At 34.5% G+C, this 19,060-nt stretch overlaps 1 protein-coding gene across 2 annotated transcripts; it reads right to left on the bottom strand.

The window, feature by feature from the left end:
• Positions 1 to 8,814: 8,814 nt before the first annotated feature.
• Positions 8,815 to 11,677, bottom strand: LOC110894514 (glutathione S-transferase T3-like). Of its 2 annotated transcripts, XM_022141739.2 has the most exons (4): positions 11,283 to 11,677; positions 10,258 to 10,980; positions 10,091 to 10,212; positions 8,815 to 9,899 (listed from the first exon to the last, which is right to left on the bottom strand). In XM_022141739.2, the coding sequence occupies exons 2-4, from the start codon at positions 10,491 to 10,493 to the stop codon at positions 9,151 to 9,153; spliced, it is 1,107 nt and encodes a 368-aa protein (XP_021997431.1). In that variant the 5' UTR covers positions 10,494 to 10,980; positions 11,283 to 11,677; the 3' UTR covers positions 8,815 to 9,150. The 2 variants fall into 2 exon arrangements, with proteins under 2 accessions (XP_021997431.1, XP_021997430.1); XM_022141738.2 differs by having other exon boundaries at positions 10,091 to 10,980; positions 11,283 to 11,676.
• Between the last annotated feature and the right edge of the window lie 7,383 nt (positions 11,678 to 19,060).

Genomic DNA, 19,060 nt, shown 5'->3' with positions numbered 1-19,060 from the left:
GGCGTTTTACTTTTGTTGCAGGTGAGAAATTAAGTCGCATTGATAGGATTCTTGTGAACTGGGATGTCTTTATGGAATGGCCTTGTGTTGATTATATTTCTTTAAAGAGATATAAGTCCGATCATAGTCCTCTGCTGTTGAAGATGGGTTCGAGAAATTTCGGCCCTAAGCCCTTTAGATTCTATAACTCGTGGCTTGGTCGGGATGATTTTGGTATGATTGTTAGAAGCACCTTAGAAGATGGCTCGTTCACTGGTAACCCGGACTCGATTCTAATGAGGAAGTTCAAGATGTTACGTAAAAATATTTCCAATTGGGTGGCTGAGGTTAAAGCGAATGAAAAGGAGGAGAGGCGTTTATTGGATCATGAGCTTTGTGTGTTAGATCAAGATTTGGAAAGTAGAACTTTATCGGAGGAGGAGGTTTGGACTTTGGCAGAGATAAAACGGCGAATTGGAGAACTATATGATTTTAATTATCGTGATTTGAAACAGAAGGCGCGGTGTAATTGGGCTACTCATGGGGATGATAATTCGAGATATTTTCATGGGTTTATTAACAAACGTAAGGCGTCTAATAATCTTTCAGGTTTGGAGGTTAATGGGAGGTGGGAAACGAATCCGGTTATAATTAAATGGGAGGTTATGGGTTTTTTCCGGGATAAGTTTAAAGAATCTTTGTGTAACCGGCCGAAGCTTGTGTGTTATGGGATGTCCACGTTGAACTTAGTGGACGCTGAAGGGTTGGTTGCTGAGTTCTCGGAGCAGGAAATCAAACGAGCAGCTTTTGATTGTGGCGCGGATAAAGCGCCTGGTCCTGATGGATTTAACTTTAGATTAATTAGGCATTTCTGGGACTTGTTCGAGACTGACTTTGTTGATATTATGGGTCATTTTCACGAGGCGAGACGGTTTAGCTCGGGTGTTGGGTCGTCCTTTATTACACTGATTCCTAAAGTTAGCGCTCCTTCGAGTCTGGGGGATTTTAGACCGATTAGCCTTATAGGGAGCATCATTAAAGTGGTGTCCAAGGTGTTGGCAAACCGGTTGAAGTCCATTTTGGGTAGTCTAGTGTCTGAGCATCAGTCGGCGTTTCTATCCGGGAGATATATTCTTGATGGTCCTTTGATGACCAATGAGGTTATTGCTTGGGCAAAGAAGAGAGACAAAAAAATCTTTTTGTTCAAGATCGATTTTGATAAGGCATATGACAACATTAACTGGGAGTTTTTATTGTCGGTCATGGCGCAGATGGGCTTTCCTGCTGCTTGGTGTGATTGGATTCGTGGTATCCTGGTTTCATCTAGAGCCGCTGTTTTAGTGAATGGTTCCCCCACCTTCGAATTTGGGTGTCAAAAAGGCATACGACAGGGAGATCCACTTTCTCCTTTTTATTTATTATTTTGATGGAGGCCTTCTCGGGAATGCTGAATCAGGCATGTGATATGGGTGCTTTTCATGGGGTCAAGCTTCCTAGCGATGGTCCGGCTATGTCTCATTTGCTTTACGCGGATGATGCTATGATTATGGGGGAGTGGTCGTTGTTTAATTTCACTAATATGAAGCGTATTTTGCGTATTTTTTATTTATGTTCAGGCCTTAAGATCAATCTCCACAAATCGGTGCTTTATGGAGTGGGAGTGGAAGACGCAGATGTGGTGGGTATGGCCGAGACTTTAGGATGTAAGAAGGATGCATTGCCATTTTCGTATTTGGGCATCAAGGTTGGGGCGAATATGAATAGAGTGTCGAACTGGGAACCAGTGGTGTCTTCGTTTAAGCGGCGGCTTTCGAAATGGAAAGCTAATACCCTTTCTATTGCCGGTCGGTTAACTTTGATAAAGTCGGTGTTGGATAGTCTACCAACATATTACTTTTCCCTTTTCAAGGCACCTAAGAAGGTTATTGGTGAGCTAGAAGGTCTTATGAGACGCTTTCATTGGGGAGGCACGGAGGATGTCCGAAAGATGAGTTGGGTTTCGTGGGAGATTGTTACTAAAGGCATTAAAGAAGGTAGGTTAGGGATAGCACCTCTTGAGGTCAATAATAATGCGATGTTAGTCAAGTGGTTGTGGAGGTTTCTTAATGAACCTAATGCGTTGTGGAGAAGAGTAGTCGTTTCCATTCATGGATCTTCTAGGGGTTGGGGTATTGCGCCTATTAACAATGCCATTCCGGGCGTGTGGAAAAATTGCGTTACTTTCTGGAATAAACATAAGGTAGAGGGGGTGGGCCTAAACGGTATTATTCGTGGTAGTCCCGGGAATGGGAGGCATATTAGATTTTGGTTGGACACATGGTTGGGGAGTGAGCCGCTAAAAGTTACTTATCCTACTCTCTTTGCTCTCGGGAAGTCTAAACGTGCACTGCTTGCAACTCGTATGAAGGTTATAGAGACATGCCGTGTTTTTTATTGGGATTGGGTTAGAGCTCCGATCACTACTGAAGAGGTCATTGACAAACAATCGCTAGAGGCTCAATTGCAGGTGATTAGCTTGGACGATAGAGAGGACAGGTGGGTGTGGTCACATGGCTCTAATGATGGGTTCGATGTAGCCGCTGTCAAGAAATGGTTGCGTGGTTCGGAGAACGGTGCATCTACTTTCGGGTTTCATTGGAGTTCCTGGGCCCCAAACAAATGTAACATATTTATGTGGCGCGCGTTTTTGGATCGCCTTCCAACTAAGATGGCTCTTGCTTGAAGAAACGTTGCCATTGATAACCAGTTTTGTGTTTGGTGTGAGGCGTATGAAGAAACTATAGAGCATGTTCTTACAGGTTGCGTTATGGCTGTGGGGGTGTGGAATGCGATTTCTGTTTGGTGCAACATACCTAGACCGTTTGTTTTTCACGTCAAGGATTTGGTGGATTTACATGATCATAGTGGAGTGGTGGGGGTCAAGAAAACGATCCTTCATGGCATCATTATCATTGCATGCTGGAGATTGTGGCGAGCCAGGAATGATAAGGTCTTCAATAGTAAGGTGTCTAATGTGGTGGATATGGTTGCGGATATCAAGACATTGGGGTTTTTATGGTATAAACATAGGTATAAGGGTGGGGTAGTAGACTGGAACCGTTGGTGTTCCTTTGATGTAATGTAATTGGTTGTTTTGTATTTTCTTGGTGTTCGGCTTCTTTCTCCGCCTTGGAGATAGTAGTCGGTTTTGGTTGGTTTTAATGAAGTTCTTTTCAAAAAGAAAAAATCTATTTGTCACCTCACATTTAGTTTTTTTTATAAGTTGGTTTAGTTTACTTCTTTTGTTATTCTAATTTCGAATATACTTCTAACATGTTTTTTTAATGTGCCTAACTTATCTAAGTATCGATATAAATTACTCTGAACCAAGTTGTAAACAGTAATGTGTAAGTTATCGAAGTCCAACCGTACATGACATCAAAATTGTCTCATTGTTTAATTTTTGCCATTATATAAAGTAATGTTGGTTACCCTTTTGGTTATCTTAGTGATATGATATAATTGATAATAGTGTTATTCAAATGGGTCAAATATAATAGGGTAAATTACATTTTTCGTCCTTTATGTTTGTATCGAATTGCAACGGATAGTCTTTAACTTCAATAATTACATTCGCAATCCTTTATTCGGAGAACTCATTACACGCTAGGTCCTTTTACACTAACCTAGTTAAAAATTTCAGTTAACTCTAGTCATGTGCATTGCATATGAGGGCAATTTGATCATTTTAAGCATTAATAATATATAGTATAATAAAAAATTAAAAAAACTTCAAACAATTAATTATTTAGTTAATATATTTGTTTTATAATTTATAGTAGTATTTATTATTTATACAAACCATCATCTGTTATAACCTAACCACAACCATCTCCATCTCCTCCATCACTACCGTCCCACCACCACCCAACCCGCCGGAAACCACAATCACCACCACCAACTTCGCACACAACCACCACCATCTTTGCAACCAACACCGTCAGAACTACTTGGGAAGTAGGATGCAACAAATGAAACCACCGACCCGTCATCGCTGATCCGTGCACCTCCGACCAGAATGATGCCCGATGACGTCTCTTCGCTAAGCTAAACTGTACAATCCAACTCACTTGAATCGAACCTGTGTGACAAACTCCGCCACCACCACCGTCGCAGTCAACTCCGACCAGGTTACCATCGTTGAATCAGGCAACCACTTGAGGCAACTTTGATACCAATCAACTCGTATATAACTACTTAATGAAAGCCCTATGCTTTTGTTCCTAATATGTAATCACAAAACTCCAATTTTTGAATTGAAATGGGGGAGATAGTAATGTTTGTTTGAAGAAGACAACTTAGTCAAAGCTTATTCTGTAATCACAAAACTCCATTTTTATACCAATCACGTAAACGTGTTTTGAATAATAAAACCTGAAAATTTTTTGTGGTGTCCATGAGCTCCAGATGCACCGGATCGCTGCCCCTGTCTTCCTACATATAGAACAAGACCAAAAGATACAAAAGGTATATGTCATATTACTGAATTTACTTGTTGAACACGTAGCGATTATGAGGCCTTCTAAATGTGGCTTTGGTTTGATCAGTTGTACTGCTACCCATCCCAGTATTCCTCCACATATAAATGTTACTCTAATATTTATTTGCATAAACCACCTACACAAATAAAATACTAGCACATTAAAAGGATATATAAGTTATACATGAAACAATAACTTGCAATATCATTGTGGAATAAGATGCACGTTCAATACAGAACTCCAGATGCAGCAGGACTTTGCAGATTTGCGAAGGGTTGGGGCGGTGGGTGTGACGTGGTGGTGGTCCGACTGGTGAACGGTGCCTGGAGCGGTGGTGACGAGATTTAAGGCGGTGGTGGCGGATGTGGTGCTGATGGCAGGATAAGGTGGTTAGGGTTAGGAAATTGAGAAAAAGGAAGTGAATATGCAATTTCTTTGGTTTTATTTATGAAACATTTAAATAAAAACATGGATTGACCAAAATACCCTTAAGTGAATAAACGTAACTGAAAATTTTAATCTAGTTAGTTCTAAAGGACGTAAAGTGTAATGGGTCCTTCAAACAAAAGATTGTGACTGTAATTATTAAAGTTAAAGGTTATCCATTGGAATCCAGTACAAACATAAAGGACGAAAAGTGTAATTTACTCAATATAATAAGATCTATTTTCAAGATTTTGAACATATACCTCTAGCGACACATGTTCATTTAACATGCACATTTACATTTTCAAGCGACACAATATTAGCTAGGGGTGAGCAGAAAATTGAAATAACCGAAGAAACCGAACTGAAAAACCTGAACCGAAACAAAAACTGACAGTTTGATTTTTGGATTTTTAATAACCGAAAATTTTGGTTCGGTTTTTGGATAACCATTTTCAATAACCGAAAAAACCGAACTGAACCGATAAGTTACAATCTATATATTTTTATATTTAAGTTTAAATTGTTTAAGTGTTTAACCCAATGCTAGTAGAATTTATTAATTTTATTCTTAATGTTAAGGGTTTATAATAAAAATACTAAATTGCTTATTTATAATTAAAATGATTTATTTGTTACCTACAAGAAATAACAAAACTTAACATAAAAGTTAAACGATCTTCAAATTATTATAAAAGAAATTTTCTTAATAAAAACTTTAGAGAAACGTAAAAATAGATTAGAATGTTAGGTTTATATAAACAGTATTAATTAAAGAGGTTAACTAATTTAGATGTAAACATATAAGAAAATTATTATATTATAAATTATACTTATTATTTTTTGAATCTTACATAATTTTGTTCAAATGGCAAAATAACCGAAAAACTGAGTCGGCGTAAAAACCGAAACCGAAAAAATTGAAACCGAACGGTTTTAAAAATCTCAAAAACGACATTTCGATTTTGATTTTGCCCAAAAAACGAACCGAACTATGCACACCCCTATTATCCCACTTACACATGAGTTATTTCTTTCCATGAAGAGCTCAACATATTTTGGGCCTACATCGAAACATGAGATTGAGATTTCTTTGTAAATGTTTTCCAACTATATCTATACTATCTATACTATATTATAATGCATGAGTGAGTGGTATTTTAAGATACCCAAAAAATAAGAACTTTTTATCCCTTTATTTATAGAAAGACCCATAAAATGAGGGTAGTTTGGTCTTGTAAACACTATTTATTTTTTAGCCACTAAACTTATTACAGTTAAATCCTTGAGGTTTTAACAAAATTATAGATAATTAGTTACAATTCACCCCTCCACAACAAATTTATAATTTTTTTACGTATTCTTGACATCACTACAAAAAAGATCGCCATCTGGGACTAAAAATTTAGTCTCTGATACTCCTAAATCAGTCCTTAATGGTTATGAGGGACTGATTTTGTCAGTCCCGAGTCAGTCCTAATTACTTAGTCCTAGATACTTTCAGCGGTAACTGAATTTCAGTCCCGATTGTATGACATCAACGAGGACTAATATTTAGTCTCCCATACACATAAAATCAGTTCCATCATACCACATCATTTTAGTCTCGAATACATTTCATCGCTAACTGAAAATCAGTCCTCGATACCAAGCCTTTCAAGGACTGAAAATCAGTACTTAAACCTTGTATATTTTGTCCCGAATGCATCTAATTAGCTTTGGGTTCCATGACAATTCAGTCTCTAATAAGCCATTGTAGAGAGTAAGAGTTAGTCCCCAATAACATACCATTTCAGTCTTGAATATAGTTTTTAGGGACTGAAAACTAATCTTAGATGTCATGTGATTTAGTCTCAAATATATTTTTTGAGGACTGAAAATATGTATCTTTTAAGAACTTTTTAGTCCCGAATATATTCTTTTAGAGATTGAGAATTAGTCTTTGATAACATACTATTTGAATCTTTAATTTAACATTTAGGAACTAAAAAATAATCTCAGATATCATTATTTAGTCTCCGATATGTTTTTAGAGACTGATGATCAACCCTGAATATGTTATGCACATTCAGTAGTATGTTTACTTTATAGGATTAATTAATAACAGTCTTAAATACAATATCATTTCATTCTCAATAAATATAATATAACCATAACATTATAGCATGTTATTTCTAAACTATAAAATGTATAGAATAAAACATATAAATAAATAATACTTGGTAGATTTGTTTTAAACTTCAAAACATTAATCAATACAGCACTAACAAAATCAGTCTGAACTATCTCACCTCCTAGATCAAACTGTTATGGTCATTGAGTTGCTCATCCAAATCATTTGCTCCACTACTGATAATACGTCTGGATAATAAGCTCTCAAACTCCAAAAACTTCGAGGGTGTGAACATTGTCAATTTTTCATATTTTCCATTGCTTTGTTTCAATTCCTCTTCTAGTGAAGCAACCTGATTTTGAAGTGCTTCGGTCTCGCTTGAAGGTGGTTGAGACGATCCAGCTTCCGATGTAATCCAAAAATCTTTTCATTTCTGATCTTAGACTTCTTTGATGGTTCCAACCTTCTTGACTCTGACAATTGCATTTCATCTTTGATCTTGCCGATTGAGGATTAGGTTCTTCTTACATTATGGGTCGAAAAGTGTGAATCCCACCATTTTAAATACACTATTGGCTATCAAGTGAGAGCCCTGTTAACTTCTTTCGATCACCATATTTCTACATAATTAAATTTTAACATACATGTTAGAACCCAAAAAATAAACAAATAATTCACTTATGACATTATGATTTGTAAATTAAATTTAGCATACTCATATGAGTTTTTTACTAACTCCAAATAGTTACACAGATGGTTCCTGTCTTCTTCTTATCAAAAATTAGATTTTGTTGTTAATTTATATTGTGATTCATCTCAAACGGGTCAACTGGGTGCAAATAAGATGAAAATTTTCCAACCTGTATCTTCAATAAATGCAATTACCCTAACAGTTTTACTCAAATGTTTAGATTTCTATAGCAATAGCAATGCTTTGTAATCAAAAAAAACAAACTGGTCAATTATAAAAAAAAATGTGTTTGAAGTTTGACCCAATTCTATTCGTTACCCGACCCAAACATTTTGTTATCTCTGGTATTATTGTTAAATTTTTTGACTATTTACCTTCTTTACACCTCTAATCATCTTTGTCATGTTCTTTCTTTCCTTCAATCGTTTTTTTTTTTTTTTGTTGACTTCTCAACTTTGGTGTCCAAACAATTCTACAAAACTAAAAGATATATGGAAAACAAAGAAAAAGTAACAATATATAACACATACATAAACACAACTTGAAGTTTAGTCTGAATGAACCAAAAAATGCAACATTAGTGAAACAAATATGAGTAAGATACCTAACCTGACAAAGCCTGTATTTTGGTTTATGATTATTTACATTTTCAATAGAATCATAGATCAATCCCATCCGGTTGAATTACCACCACCAAACTGAGTTCTGAACATGAGTACAGAGATGGCAATTTAATTCAGCCTGAAAAGAAAAAAGGATTAAAAAAATCATTTTATGTTATCGACAAATTCTTCAACCTCCCACCCTTTCCCAAGTAGATGTGACAACTGCAACCCATTGGTGTTATCCACTTGGGTTGTACCTTATTCAATTATGGTAACACATCAAATGATAAAACCAAAAGGAGCTGGTTAAAACCCGAAGCGATCACTGTTTTGAAAAATCCGGTATAATTTTCAGCAAATTATATATTTTTCAAATTCTATATTATATGAAGTAGGATCTCATATTAGTTTGTTGTGATCAAAGCCTTTTATTACACATTACCCAACCCCATCATGGATGAACCATGTAGACCACCTACATGAACACAACAAAAAAAATATTGTAAAAATGATTCTTAGACCATGCGTAATGGTAAACAAGAATAATGCCCCCAACATGGGGCATTATGCGCCACGTGTCGCCTAGTCATACTTTGGGCATTATAGAAAAAAAGGTGTAGTGGGGCATTATCCCAATAATGCCCACTCAATCATTTGACAATTATTTTTTTTTAAAATATAAAAGATAAAGTCTTCATTAATTTAAAATATAAATTACAATACTTGAAAAAAAATACAAAAAAAAAACAGAAAATTAAAAAAACCGAAAAAAAAACAGAAAAAAAAAACAGAAAAAAAAAAAAAAAACTAGATGATCTAAAGTCCATATTTTTCTCGTATTTTTTGGCGACGCATTTGAGCCAAGATCAACGCGTCGCCTTGGAGGTGGTCGATCGGTTTGGACAAAAACTCAATGTCCTTTTCCATTTGTCGCGCCTCTTGCAACTCGTTGAACTTTTTGGTTTCAACTACTCGGTCTTTCATAATCTCCCAACGTTTGTGGCCGAGGTCGTGAATATCTTGGAGACGACGGTTCATCTCCTCGAAATCATCCTTTAGGCCGAGATCGGAAGACGACTCGACCGTTTTTTTCCCGGTTCCCTTTCTTCTACCGGTGGGTCGGGCCAACTCGTCTTGAAATTGCTCGTCAACGTCCAACGTTTCATTTAAATCAACATTACGGGCATCGGATGTCGGAGTTGACGGGTCGGCGGAGGATGATGTTTTTGACCTTTTAGCCCGGCGTCTACTACTTGTCGTCATTGGATTAACAAGCGCCCACTTTGGACTTTTTCGTAGTAGCTCCCAACACTTATAGTACGTGAAAGGGCTTTTCGTCCTATCGAACTCCTCCAAAGTCTTTGTTAAAACCCCGACGTCACTTTCACCGCTCGGGCGATTATCGTAGTTTCGTTGGTAAACTTCTTGAAACGCGTGACATTTGTTGTTGATGTCGGTCCATTTGCTAGAAATTGAATCCTTGTCCCGATGTTCGCCTTGACCCCACGAGCTATAAAAGAGTGCACGCACCCTATCCCAAAAAACGGGGCCCGTTTGAAAGTTTGCTACAAATTTAAAAACAAAAAATAAAAATATAAGTTGAAATTTAAAATATAAAAAACAGAAAAAAAAAACAGAATATATAAAATAGAAAAAAAAACATAAAAAAAAACAGAATATAAAAAATAGAAAAAAAAACAGAAATATAAAAACAGAATATAAAAAAACAGAAAAAAAAATAAAAAAAATAACTTACCGGTATCTTCGTCCTCCGAAATATCGAGCCACGCCCGACTCAACGTGTATTCCTCGTCCTTCGTCCATTTAATGGTTGTTTTTGCACGTCGAGGCTCATCCTTTTCCTTCTTTTTATGCGACCTTCTGCCGCGTTTCGATTTGTCTTGCACCGGTTCGGGTTGCGACTCCGGCACGACCTCGACATCGGGTTCGGATTCGGGTTCGGGTTGTGACGGTTGCGACCCGCCGGCTTGACCAAAGCCGTAGGTGGGAGGAACAAAAGGAGGGGCGCCACTCAAGTAAGCCGCGTAACTTAAAAAGCTCGGGTCCATGTCTTGTAGGTTGTACGGGGTTTGCGGTTGGGTTGTGTTCGGGTTCGTGGGTCTTGCGGGGCCACCAAACGGGGGTCGGTATGGATGCATGTTTGTAAAAAAATAGGAGAAAGTGGAGGTTTTTTTATAAAGTAATAGAAGAGAGTGGGTGAGAAAGTAGTAGAAATTTTATAAAAAATTGGAGAAAATGGAATGATATATATATAGTGGGTAAAATTTAGAATTAAAAAAAAAAAAAATAAGTTTTTGACCGTTGCCAACGGTCGAATTTTTGGCCTCTTTCCAATTCGCAGCGTTTTTAAAACCACGCCAACAACATTTTTTTTAAAAAAAAACGCCCGGAAACGCCCCATGTAATGGGGGTTCCGGCGTTATAAAGCGTTTTTTTGCAAATTTTTTTAAAAAAAACGCCCCGTTACGGGAGGTCTTAAAACAGATGTTACAATTAAAAACATAGCAATTGAACATCAACTCACGAATTGCTTACTTGAAAGAAGCAAGTTTGTCAATAACTTACTTGTATTGTTCGTCACTACCTCGGTATCCTTCATTTTTATCCTTCATTTTTAATATAAATCTTAAAAAAGAAGAAACACTAAATTAGATTTAATTAGACATGTAGAAATATTTGAACATGAATGAAATCTAGCAAACCAGACATATAAAACTAGACTACAAGTCTACAATCATTAACCAGCATGTATCCAGATTATAAAAAACAAAATAAATAAATAAATAACGCACGCACACTAACAAACAAAATCCAATTTCTTCTATCAAATCGCCTATCCAAATACCCAACCCAGTATGCCATAAACGATCAAATTCAATTTCTTCTTTACACAACATGAATCACATATAATATAACAAACAACTTACATCATACTCCAAGTTTCCAAAACAAACAAGTTTCTGGATTAAAAAATAGAGCGCTGACTGTAAAAGCCATTGCGGAACACAACAACGATTCGTACGTTCTTCATCGGTCACTTCCAATTTTCCCTCGTTTCTCTGTCCCTGTCGTTCATCGTTCACCCTCTCTATTTTTGTAACAACGACCACACAATCGCCATTAAAGTTATATCAGATCCACGAGTTTCAATTTACCCCAGTTCACTGTTATTAGGGAAATGAGAAGCAACAAATTAGGTGGGAAACGAGAAGTGGGGAAATGGATCAACTAGAAAGAAGACTGATTGGAATTGGGGAGAAGGAATGTGTGGTTGCAGATCCAAATATTGGGAGGGAAGGAGGAGCGGGAACATTTTTTATTTTTTTAGCTGAGCGGGAATTTGAATAGTTCTAAGAAAAATACAAAACATATGCATCCAATAAATATAAATATTATAAATTAAAAAATAGAAGGGTAAATTACTTTTTGAGTCCCTGTGTTTTGAGGGTTTTAACTACTTGAGTTCAAAATCAAAAAGTTTAACGACTTGAGTCACTAAAAGCATTTTCTATAGCTATTTGAGTCCAAATTTCTAACACTGTTAGAATATTTTGGTTAAGTATTGTTAAATGACCAAAATGTCCTTATAATTAAAAAATAAAAATAAAAGGGTAAAGAAGTTTGTAATATGTATATGTAATGTAATTATAATAATAAGAGTAAATAAGTTTTTTTAACATAAAAGGGTATTTTGGTTATTTTAAAAAAGTTAACTGAGAAAATCTAACTTAGTTAGAAACTTAGACTCAAATGGTTAAAGAAAATGCTTATAGGGACTCAGGTCGTTAAACTTTTTACTTTTGGACTCAGGTGGTTAAAACGCTCAAAACACAGGGACTCAAAAAGTAATTTACCCAAAATAGAAATTAAACTATTTTTATTTTGGGTGCAAACGAGCCGAGCCTTAGCTCTACTAGCTCTACTTAACTCGACTAGGGTTGAGCTAAGCTTTGTTTCTAAATCTCAAGTTTGGCTCGTATGTAGTTTTTCAAGCTCGAGCTCGGTCCAGGCTCAAACAATTTACTTTTCATTAAATAAGTTATATTAATAATTATTTTTTCATGATTTGGTAAATACTGGTTAAGTATATACATATAATAAATGCATTAATGATTATATAAATATTGGGTTCATTTAGGCTCGTAAGTCGGCTCAAGTTCGATAAGTAAAGCTCATGCTCGTTTTCCAAACAAGCCTATTTTTAAGCTTGGGCTCGCGCTCGTTTAAGCACGGATCTTTTCGAGCTGAACTCAAGTTGTTCGAGAGTTGATCGACTCGTTTACACCCCTAACTTCTAGTTATGGTAAAATATAATTAACTACAATAAATATATAAATACTAAATTCGATTTATCATAAATATATAAATGCGAAAATTTATTGCTATAGTAGTTAAACTAGGTTCAACATACTTTGTGTTTATCTATACGTATTGCTATAGTAGTTAACTAGGTCAAATCGGCACACCACCCTCCACAGCGCCACCGCCTATGGTGGTGGTGTTGTTACAGTCGCCGTCCGCCACCATCAAGCGATGGTGGTGGCCGACCGATGATCTAGATGGGGAAACAGGTGGGTTTGTGTGGTGGGTTTAATGGCTTAGGCAACCGGTGAAGAGGACGAGCAGGAGAGAAGAGAGGTGCCGTGTGGCCGATGGTAATCGAAGAAAAAGTAGAGGGGTGTGAGGTGACTTGTGTGTGTTAGGGTTTATCCAAGAAAGAAAATGGAGAGGAAGGAAGTGAAAGAGAGAGTGTCGGCTGAAGCAATTTGGGGAAAACGAGGGTAAAATCTTTATAAGTGGGTATATATAGTTAGGTTTTAAATGTGGGCTGGCCCTGGGCCCGTTAGTGCTTTGAGTGGCCCAATGACGTTTCTACGGCGCGTTATGTTTCCGAATTTCGTATAACGCCATAAAATACTTTAACGAGAGCTAGTAAGTCTAAAATTTATGTCGGTAATCGTTTATTAGACGCGTATGGTCGTCAGTGCGCTAAGTCGTGAAAAACGTTTCTTTTGAAGTCTTCATCCCGTTTTCCGATCCGGTTTCGACTGCGAGTATTAAAATTCGATTACAAAGCTAAATATATCGTAATATTTTAGTTTTGAAGGTAATACGCGTGTCAGATGCCTTCGTTTCATTGTCGTTGCGTTTCTGCAGTCGCATTTTCCGTTTACGTTTGCGTTTTGTGCTGTTCGGAAGCGTGATAATTTCGCAAAACGAAATCCATAAGTTTAAATTATACGTATACAATTCGTATTGTCGGAGTTGTCAGTATTTTGTTCGGTGTCAGTTCGTTACCGCTTATCGTTCCGCAATTTTCCTGAAAATCACCATACACGCACTGTAACGTCAGATAAGCGTTCCTAGGCATTCCAATAGCCTAATTAAGTTAATTAGTGCCTTAAACACTACTTATTATTGCCTTAAACGGTTGCAAATAGCGTAATTATAAGCCGTTAATTACCGGTTGTCACATATCAGTCCTCCAATGCTCTCCACTTTAAGAATTTTAGGGACTAATGTTTAGTCTTTAATAAAAGAATAAAAAAAAATATGCTCCCTAAAGACTGAATATTAGTGGCCCATACAATGGCGCCATTTTCAATAATGAGGGCATTTATTTGGGACTGAAATTTAGTAACCAATAAATTTCCTTCCAAAAATGTATTTTGACAAACATATTTGTGACAGAAATTCAGTCTCAAATAAGTGGTCTAGTGTTAAGGACTGATTATCAGTTACGAACACAAGTCACAAAAAAATCATTCTGTAATATAACCAGTAAGTAAGTAACTGATAAATTAGTCCCAGATACCATGTATCCGAGACTCATAACCAGTGATTCATAATTTAGTCCCTAGGTGTCAAGATATTAGTGAGTGAATATTAGTAACCAATAAAATTGTGCCATTTTTATAATAAAAGCATTTATTTGGGACTGAATTTCTGTAACCAATAAGTTTCCCTCCAAAAAATATATTTAGACAAACATATTTGTGACTAAAATTCAATCTAAGATAGGTTGGCAAAGTATTAAGGACTGATTATTAGTCACGGATATCAGTCATAAAAAACAGTCACTAATACAATTCATAACTGATAAATTAGTCCCATATACTATGTATCTTAGACTGATTGATCAGTCCTTCTTAATTTAGTCCCTATGTGTCAAGATATTAGTGACTGAATATTAGTGACCAATAAAATTGTGCCATTTTTATAATGGAGGCACTTATTTGGGACTGAATTTCAGTAACCAATAAGTTTTCTTCCAAAATATTTTTTAGACAAACATATTTGTGACTAAAATTCAGTCTCAGATAAGTTGGCAAAATATTAAGGACTGATTATTAGTCACAGACATCAGTCACAAAAAAATCAGTCATTAATACAATTCGTAACTGATGAATTAGTCCTAGATACTATGTATCCGAGACTGATTGATCACTCCCTCATAATTTAGTCCCAAATGGTCACTTTTCTTGTAGTGATATCTTATAAACTATACTGTTTAAAAAAAAACCCAAAGATTGCATGGCGACCTACACATTTTTTTCGACGTTTCGGTAGTTGTCTTGTTCAATATCGATGCACAGATTAAAAGGTACAAGTCGATAATACTTTAATGTACAAGTAATTAATAATGCGTCAAATCTACAAAGATGGGCTCCATCTATACAAACGAAAACAAAAAGAATTAAAAGTATCGTAACATAAAATGAAGATATTATGTGTCATATTTTATTTTATTGAAACTGACTAATATCTATACTTAGATACATCTTATAAAAACTTAAAACTAACCACAACAAACTTTCTAAATAAAGGGGTGGCAAATCTAAAATTAGATCCTAATGCACTTCTATAGGCACTATTCAATATCGACGCACGGATTAAAAGGTACAAGTCGATAATGCTTTAATGTATAAGTAATTAATACCTGTGATATAATTCGCCTAATTTACAATGATGAGCTCCATCTATGCAAACAAAAAGGATTAAAAGTATCGTACCATAAAATGAAGAAAGTATGTGTCACATTTTATTTTATTAAAATTTCCTAATATCTATACTTAGATATATCTTATAAAAACTTAAAACTAACTACAACAAACTTCCTAAATAAAGGGGTGACAAATCTAAAATTAAACCATAATACAGTTATATATTTACTACTATAAATACATAGTAGGACACCCCTATATCTATTGCTAAACAAAGTTAAAAAATTGATTTAGTTCTGAATTCAGTTGTTGCGAAAAACCAAGCATGCGAAATTAAAAAGTTCTAATGCCAGTTCTGTTATATCGCGGCAGTGAATAATTGTTTTCTTTTATTTACTCTTATGTGAATGTTAACTCATTTGATTTTTCAGATTCAGTTGCATGATGAACATGGCAATTTAAACAACCCAGTTGTCAAACAAGCTTCTAGGGTATTGAGTTTGCTGGTTTCTAAGTAATTTTTTTTGGTATTGATTTATGCGCATATCACTCATACTAACATGTTCGTTATGTTATTATATGTGTGTTTTATTGTAGGATGATGGTGATAAAAGTGTTGATATTATTTCTTATGGTGCAATGTTTAGTTCATACAAGTCTAATTTTCAAAGTGAATTTAGTGAAGATGTAATTTTAAGGTTTATTTAATCTTTTTTTAACTTTTGTATTTAATTTTTATCCTTTTTAAGGATCGGAAGTTTGAGACTCAAAGGAAGAGATCCAAAAGACTCTCTAAATGGAAATGGAGTGAGGTTATTAATTTAGACGATTCTGAGGACAATAACAAAGAAGAGGAATTAGAAGATACTGCCGATTCAAGCACAAACCAAAAAACCCGATTAAAAATACCTTGAGTGTCAATTCAGAAGTGGAACAGATTTCATGTAGTCTAACATGAAATCTAGTGTTTTTATGTTTTTTTTTCATTTTCAGTTGTTATGTTTGATCTATACGTATGAATAAAGTTTATTTTATATTTGAACTTTATTTTTGGTGTTAATATAATGCAGTTATTGACCATATTAACAAAGTTCAAAATAAAGATAGTATCCTAAATTTACAAGTCAACTGAAGTTATATAAGTTAATATCTTAAATTTGCAATAAATAGATATTACAGTTAGATATAGTCAATCTGAAATTATAAAATATTTCAGTTATTTTTGGATATTAATCTAATAATTTGAAATTCTTAATTAAAAAAAGAGTTAATTGCCCGGATGGTCCCCGTGGTTTGCTATTTTTCATCTTTAGTCCCCATCTTTTTAAAATAGCATGTTTGCTCCCTATGGTTTACACGGTTGTTACTCGGACAATCCCCCATCTGGATGGAGGTTAATTTACTCAGTTAAGTTGTTGTGAAATTACTAAATGCCCTTACTCGTTTATAAAAAGAAATATAACTGAATTAAGTCAATTTAGTGGGGCCCATACCATCACTACCCAATATCTCCTTCCACCCACACCTGTACACCTGCCACCAGTCACCATCCTTCACCCACCACCGGAACCGTCGTTCACCGCTGCCGGCCGATTTGGCTCTTGTACAGACTAATTGCGGTAGCAATTCTCTACCGGAATCTGATTCAAATCTCATTATTCTACCAACCGAAACAACAAGATCGAAATCGAGATTTAAAGGAGCCGATCAGGTGAAGAAATCAGAAACAGATCGGTTGTTTGGAGTTGATTTAACGTTGCGATTAGATTTCTTCCGCACATAATCACCATCGCCACGGTTGTTTGGAGTCGATTTAACGAATTTCAGAAATGAAGCAATTTAATCAGTAAATCTGATGCACACAACCACCGCCACGGTGCGCTGTCGCTGTTTATGAAGCTTATAAACGATTACAGACAAAACCACCGTCGGTAAATCTGACACACACAATCACCACCACCACGATCGATTGATTGACTTTATCGGTGTATCCCATAATGAAACTGTTTTAAAAGCAGTTGTGATTCATGATTCTTGTTTCATTTATGTAATTCTACTGGTTTGTGTATTCAATTTAATGCATTGTTGGTTACAGATTTAGCTGATTAATAATCATGTGTTTATGTATTGATGAACAAATGATAATCACTTAAGAAATTCAAATCCAATTGTTTTTCATGTGTGACAATCTCAAGGAAGAGAGACAGAAACAGTGACTGACCAGAAGCCTTGTTGCCGACCAAAAAATGGTGCCAGTGGGAGGGTTTGGTGGTTTTTTTACGGTGGGTGATGGGTGGGTGGGTGGGGGTGGGGGGAGGGGGAGATTGGTTTGTATGATAGATTAATATAATAATGAGGGGCCCATTAGGATTTTTTTTATATTAATTATAACACAAAGGGTAATTTGGTCATTTCACACAAACTTAATAGTAAAAGCTAACCTCCATCTAGATAGGGGACTATCCGATTAACAACCGTGTAAACCATAGGGAGTAAAAATGTTATTTTAAAAAGGTGGGGACTAAAGATGAAAAATGGCAAACCACAGGAACCATCCGGGCAATTAACTCTTAAAAAAATAATAAAGTTATAAACTTTAAAACTAAACTAAAAAACTAAACTTACTATGATATAAAGTTAATAAAGATATAAATCTTAACATCCTATTTTTTATAAAAAACTGTTTTTAAAATTTTATAAAAATAATTTTTTTTTATATATAAAAACGAAATTTAAAAATTAAAGTTAACTGTGTAAAACGTACTTACGAGTCAACTACTATTTTTATTTTTATAAAAACAAAAATTTTAAACTTAAAGTTTATTGGGTGGGTACCATGTGAATATTTAAAAAAAGTTATGAACTTTAAAGAATCAAATTATAAATATTATAATTTAACCAACAAAATAAACTTACTTTACAATTATAAAAACTTATCTTTTAATTTTTGTCATTTGATTATTATCTTTTATTAAAAACGTACATGTGTAAAACAGTTTTTTTACTTTATTTATAAACAAAACATTTTGTTTTTATAAAAAAATTCTTTTATAAACATTTTTTGTAACAAGTAATATAAATAAAATACTTTAGAAATTTACAGTCTTTACTAGATAAATACTAAATTGTGTTGCAAATTTTTAGCAATTATAAGTTCAACTATATTGTTATAGCTAATATTAGTCAGTTTCAAAAGAATTCTTTACCAACTTAACTAGATACATAGTAGATTGTGTTGCATATTTTTAAGAATTATAAGTTAAAAGTAGACTTATATAGATAAGATTAGTTAGGAACTAAAAATCTGAACTTAGCATGATATAAAGTTAATAAAGATATAAACTCTTAACATCCTACTTTTTTTTATTTATAAAAACGGTTCTTGAAATTTTATAAAAATATAAATTTTTTATATCTGTAAAAAAACGAAAATTAACAATTTAAGTTAAAGGTCTAAAACGTACTTACAAGTCAAATATAATTATGTATTATTTTTATAAAATGAAAATTTTAAACTTAAAGTTTATTGGATGAGTACTATGTGGATATTTAAAAAAAAAAGTTATGAACTTTAAAGAATAAAATTATACTTTATTATTTAAGCAATAAAATAAACATACTTTACAATTATAACAACTTATCTTTTATTTTTTGTCTTTTGATTATTAATTTATAAAAGCCAATATTTTTTGTATTTTGATTATTAATTTTTATAAAAAAAATAAAACTTTACATATGTGTAACACTTATGACATATATCC

Source organism: Helianthus annuus, chromosome 12 (assembly GCF_002127325.2).
Source record: "Helianthus annuus cultivar XRQ/B chromosome 12, HanXRQr2.0-SUNRISE, whole genome shotgun sequence".
NCBI classification, from domain to species: domain Eukaryota; kingdom Viridiplantae; phylum Streptophyta; class Magnoliopsida; order Asterales; family Asteraceae; genus Helianthus; species Helianthus annuus.
This window is presented reverse-complemented; position numbering and strand designations above follow the sequence as displayed.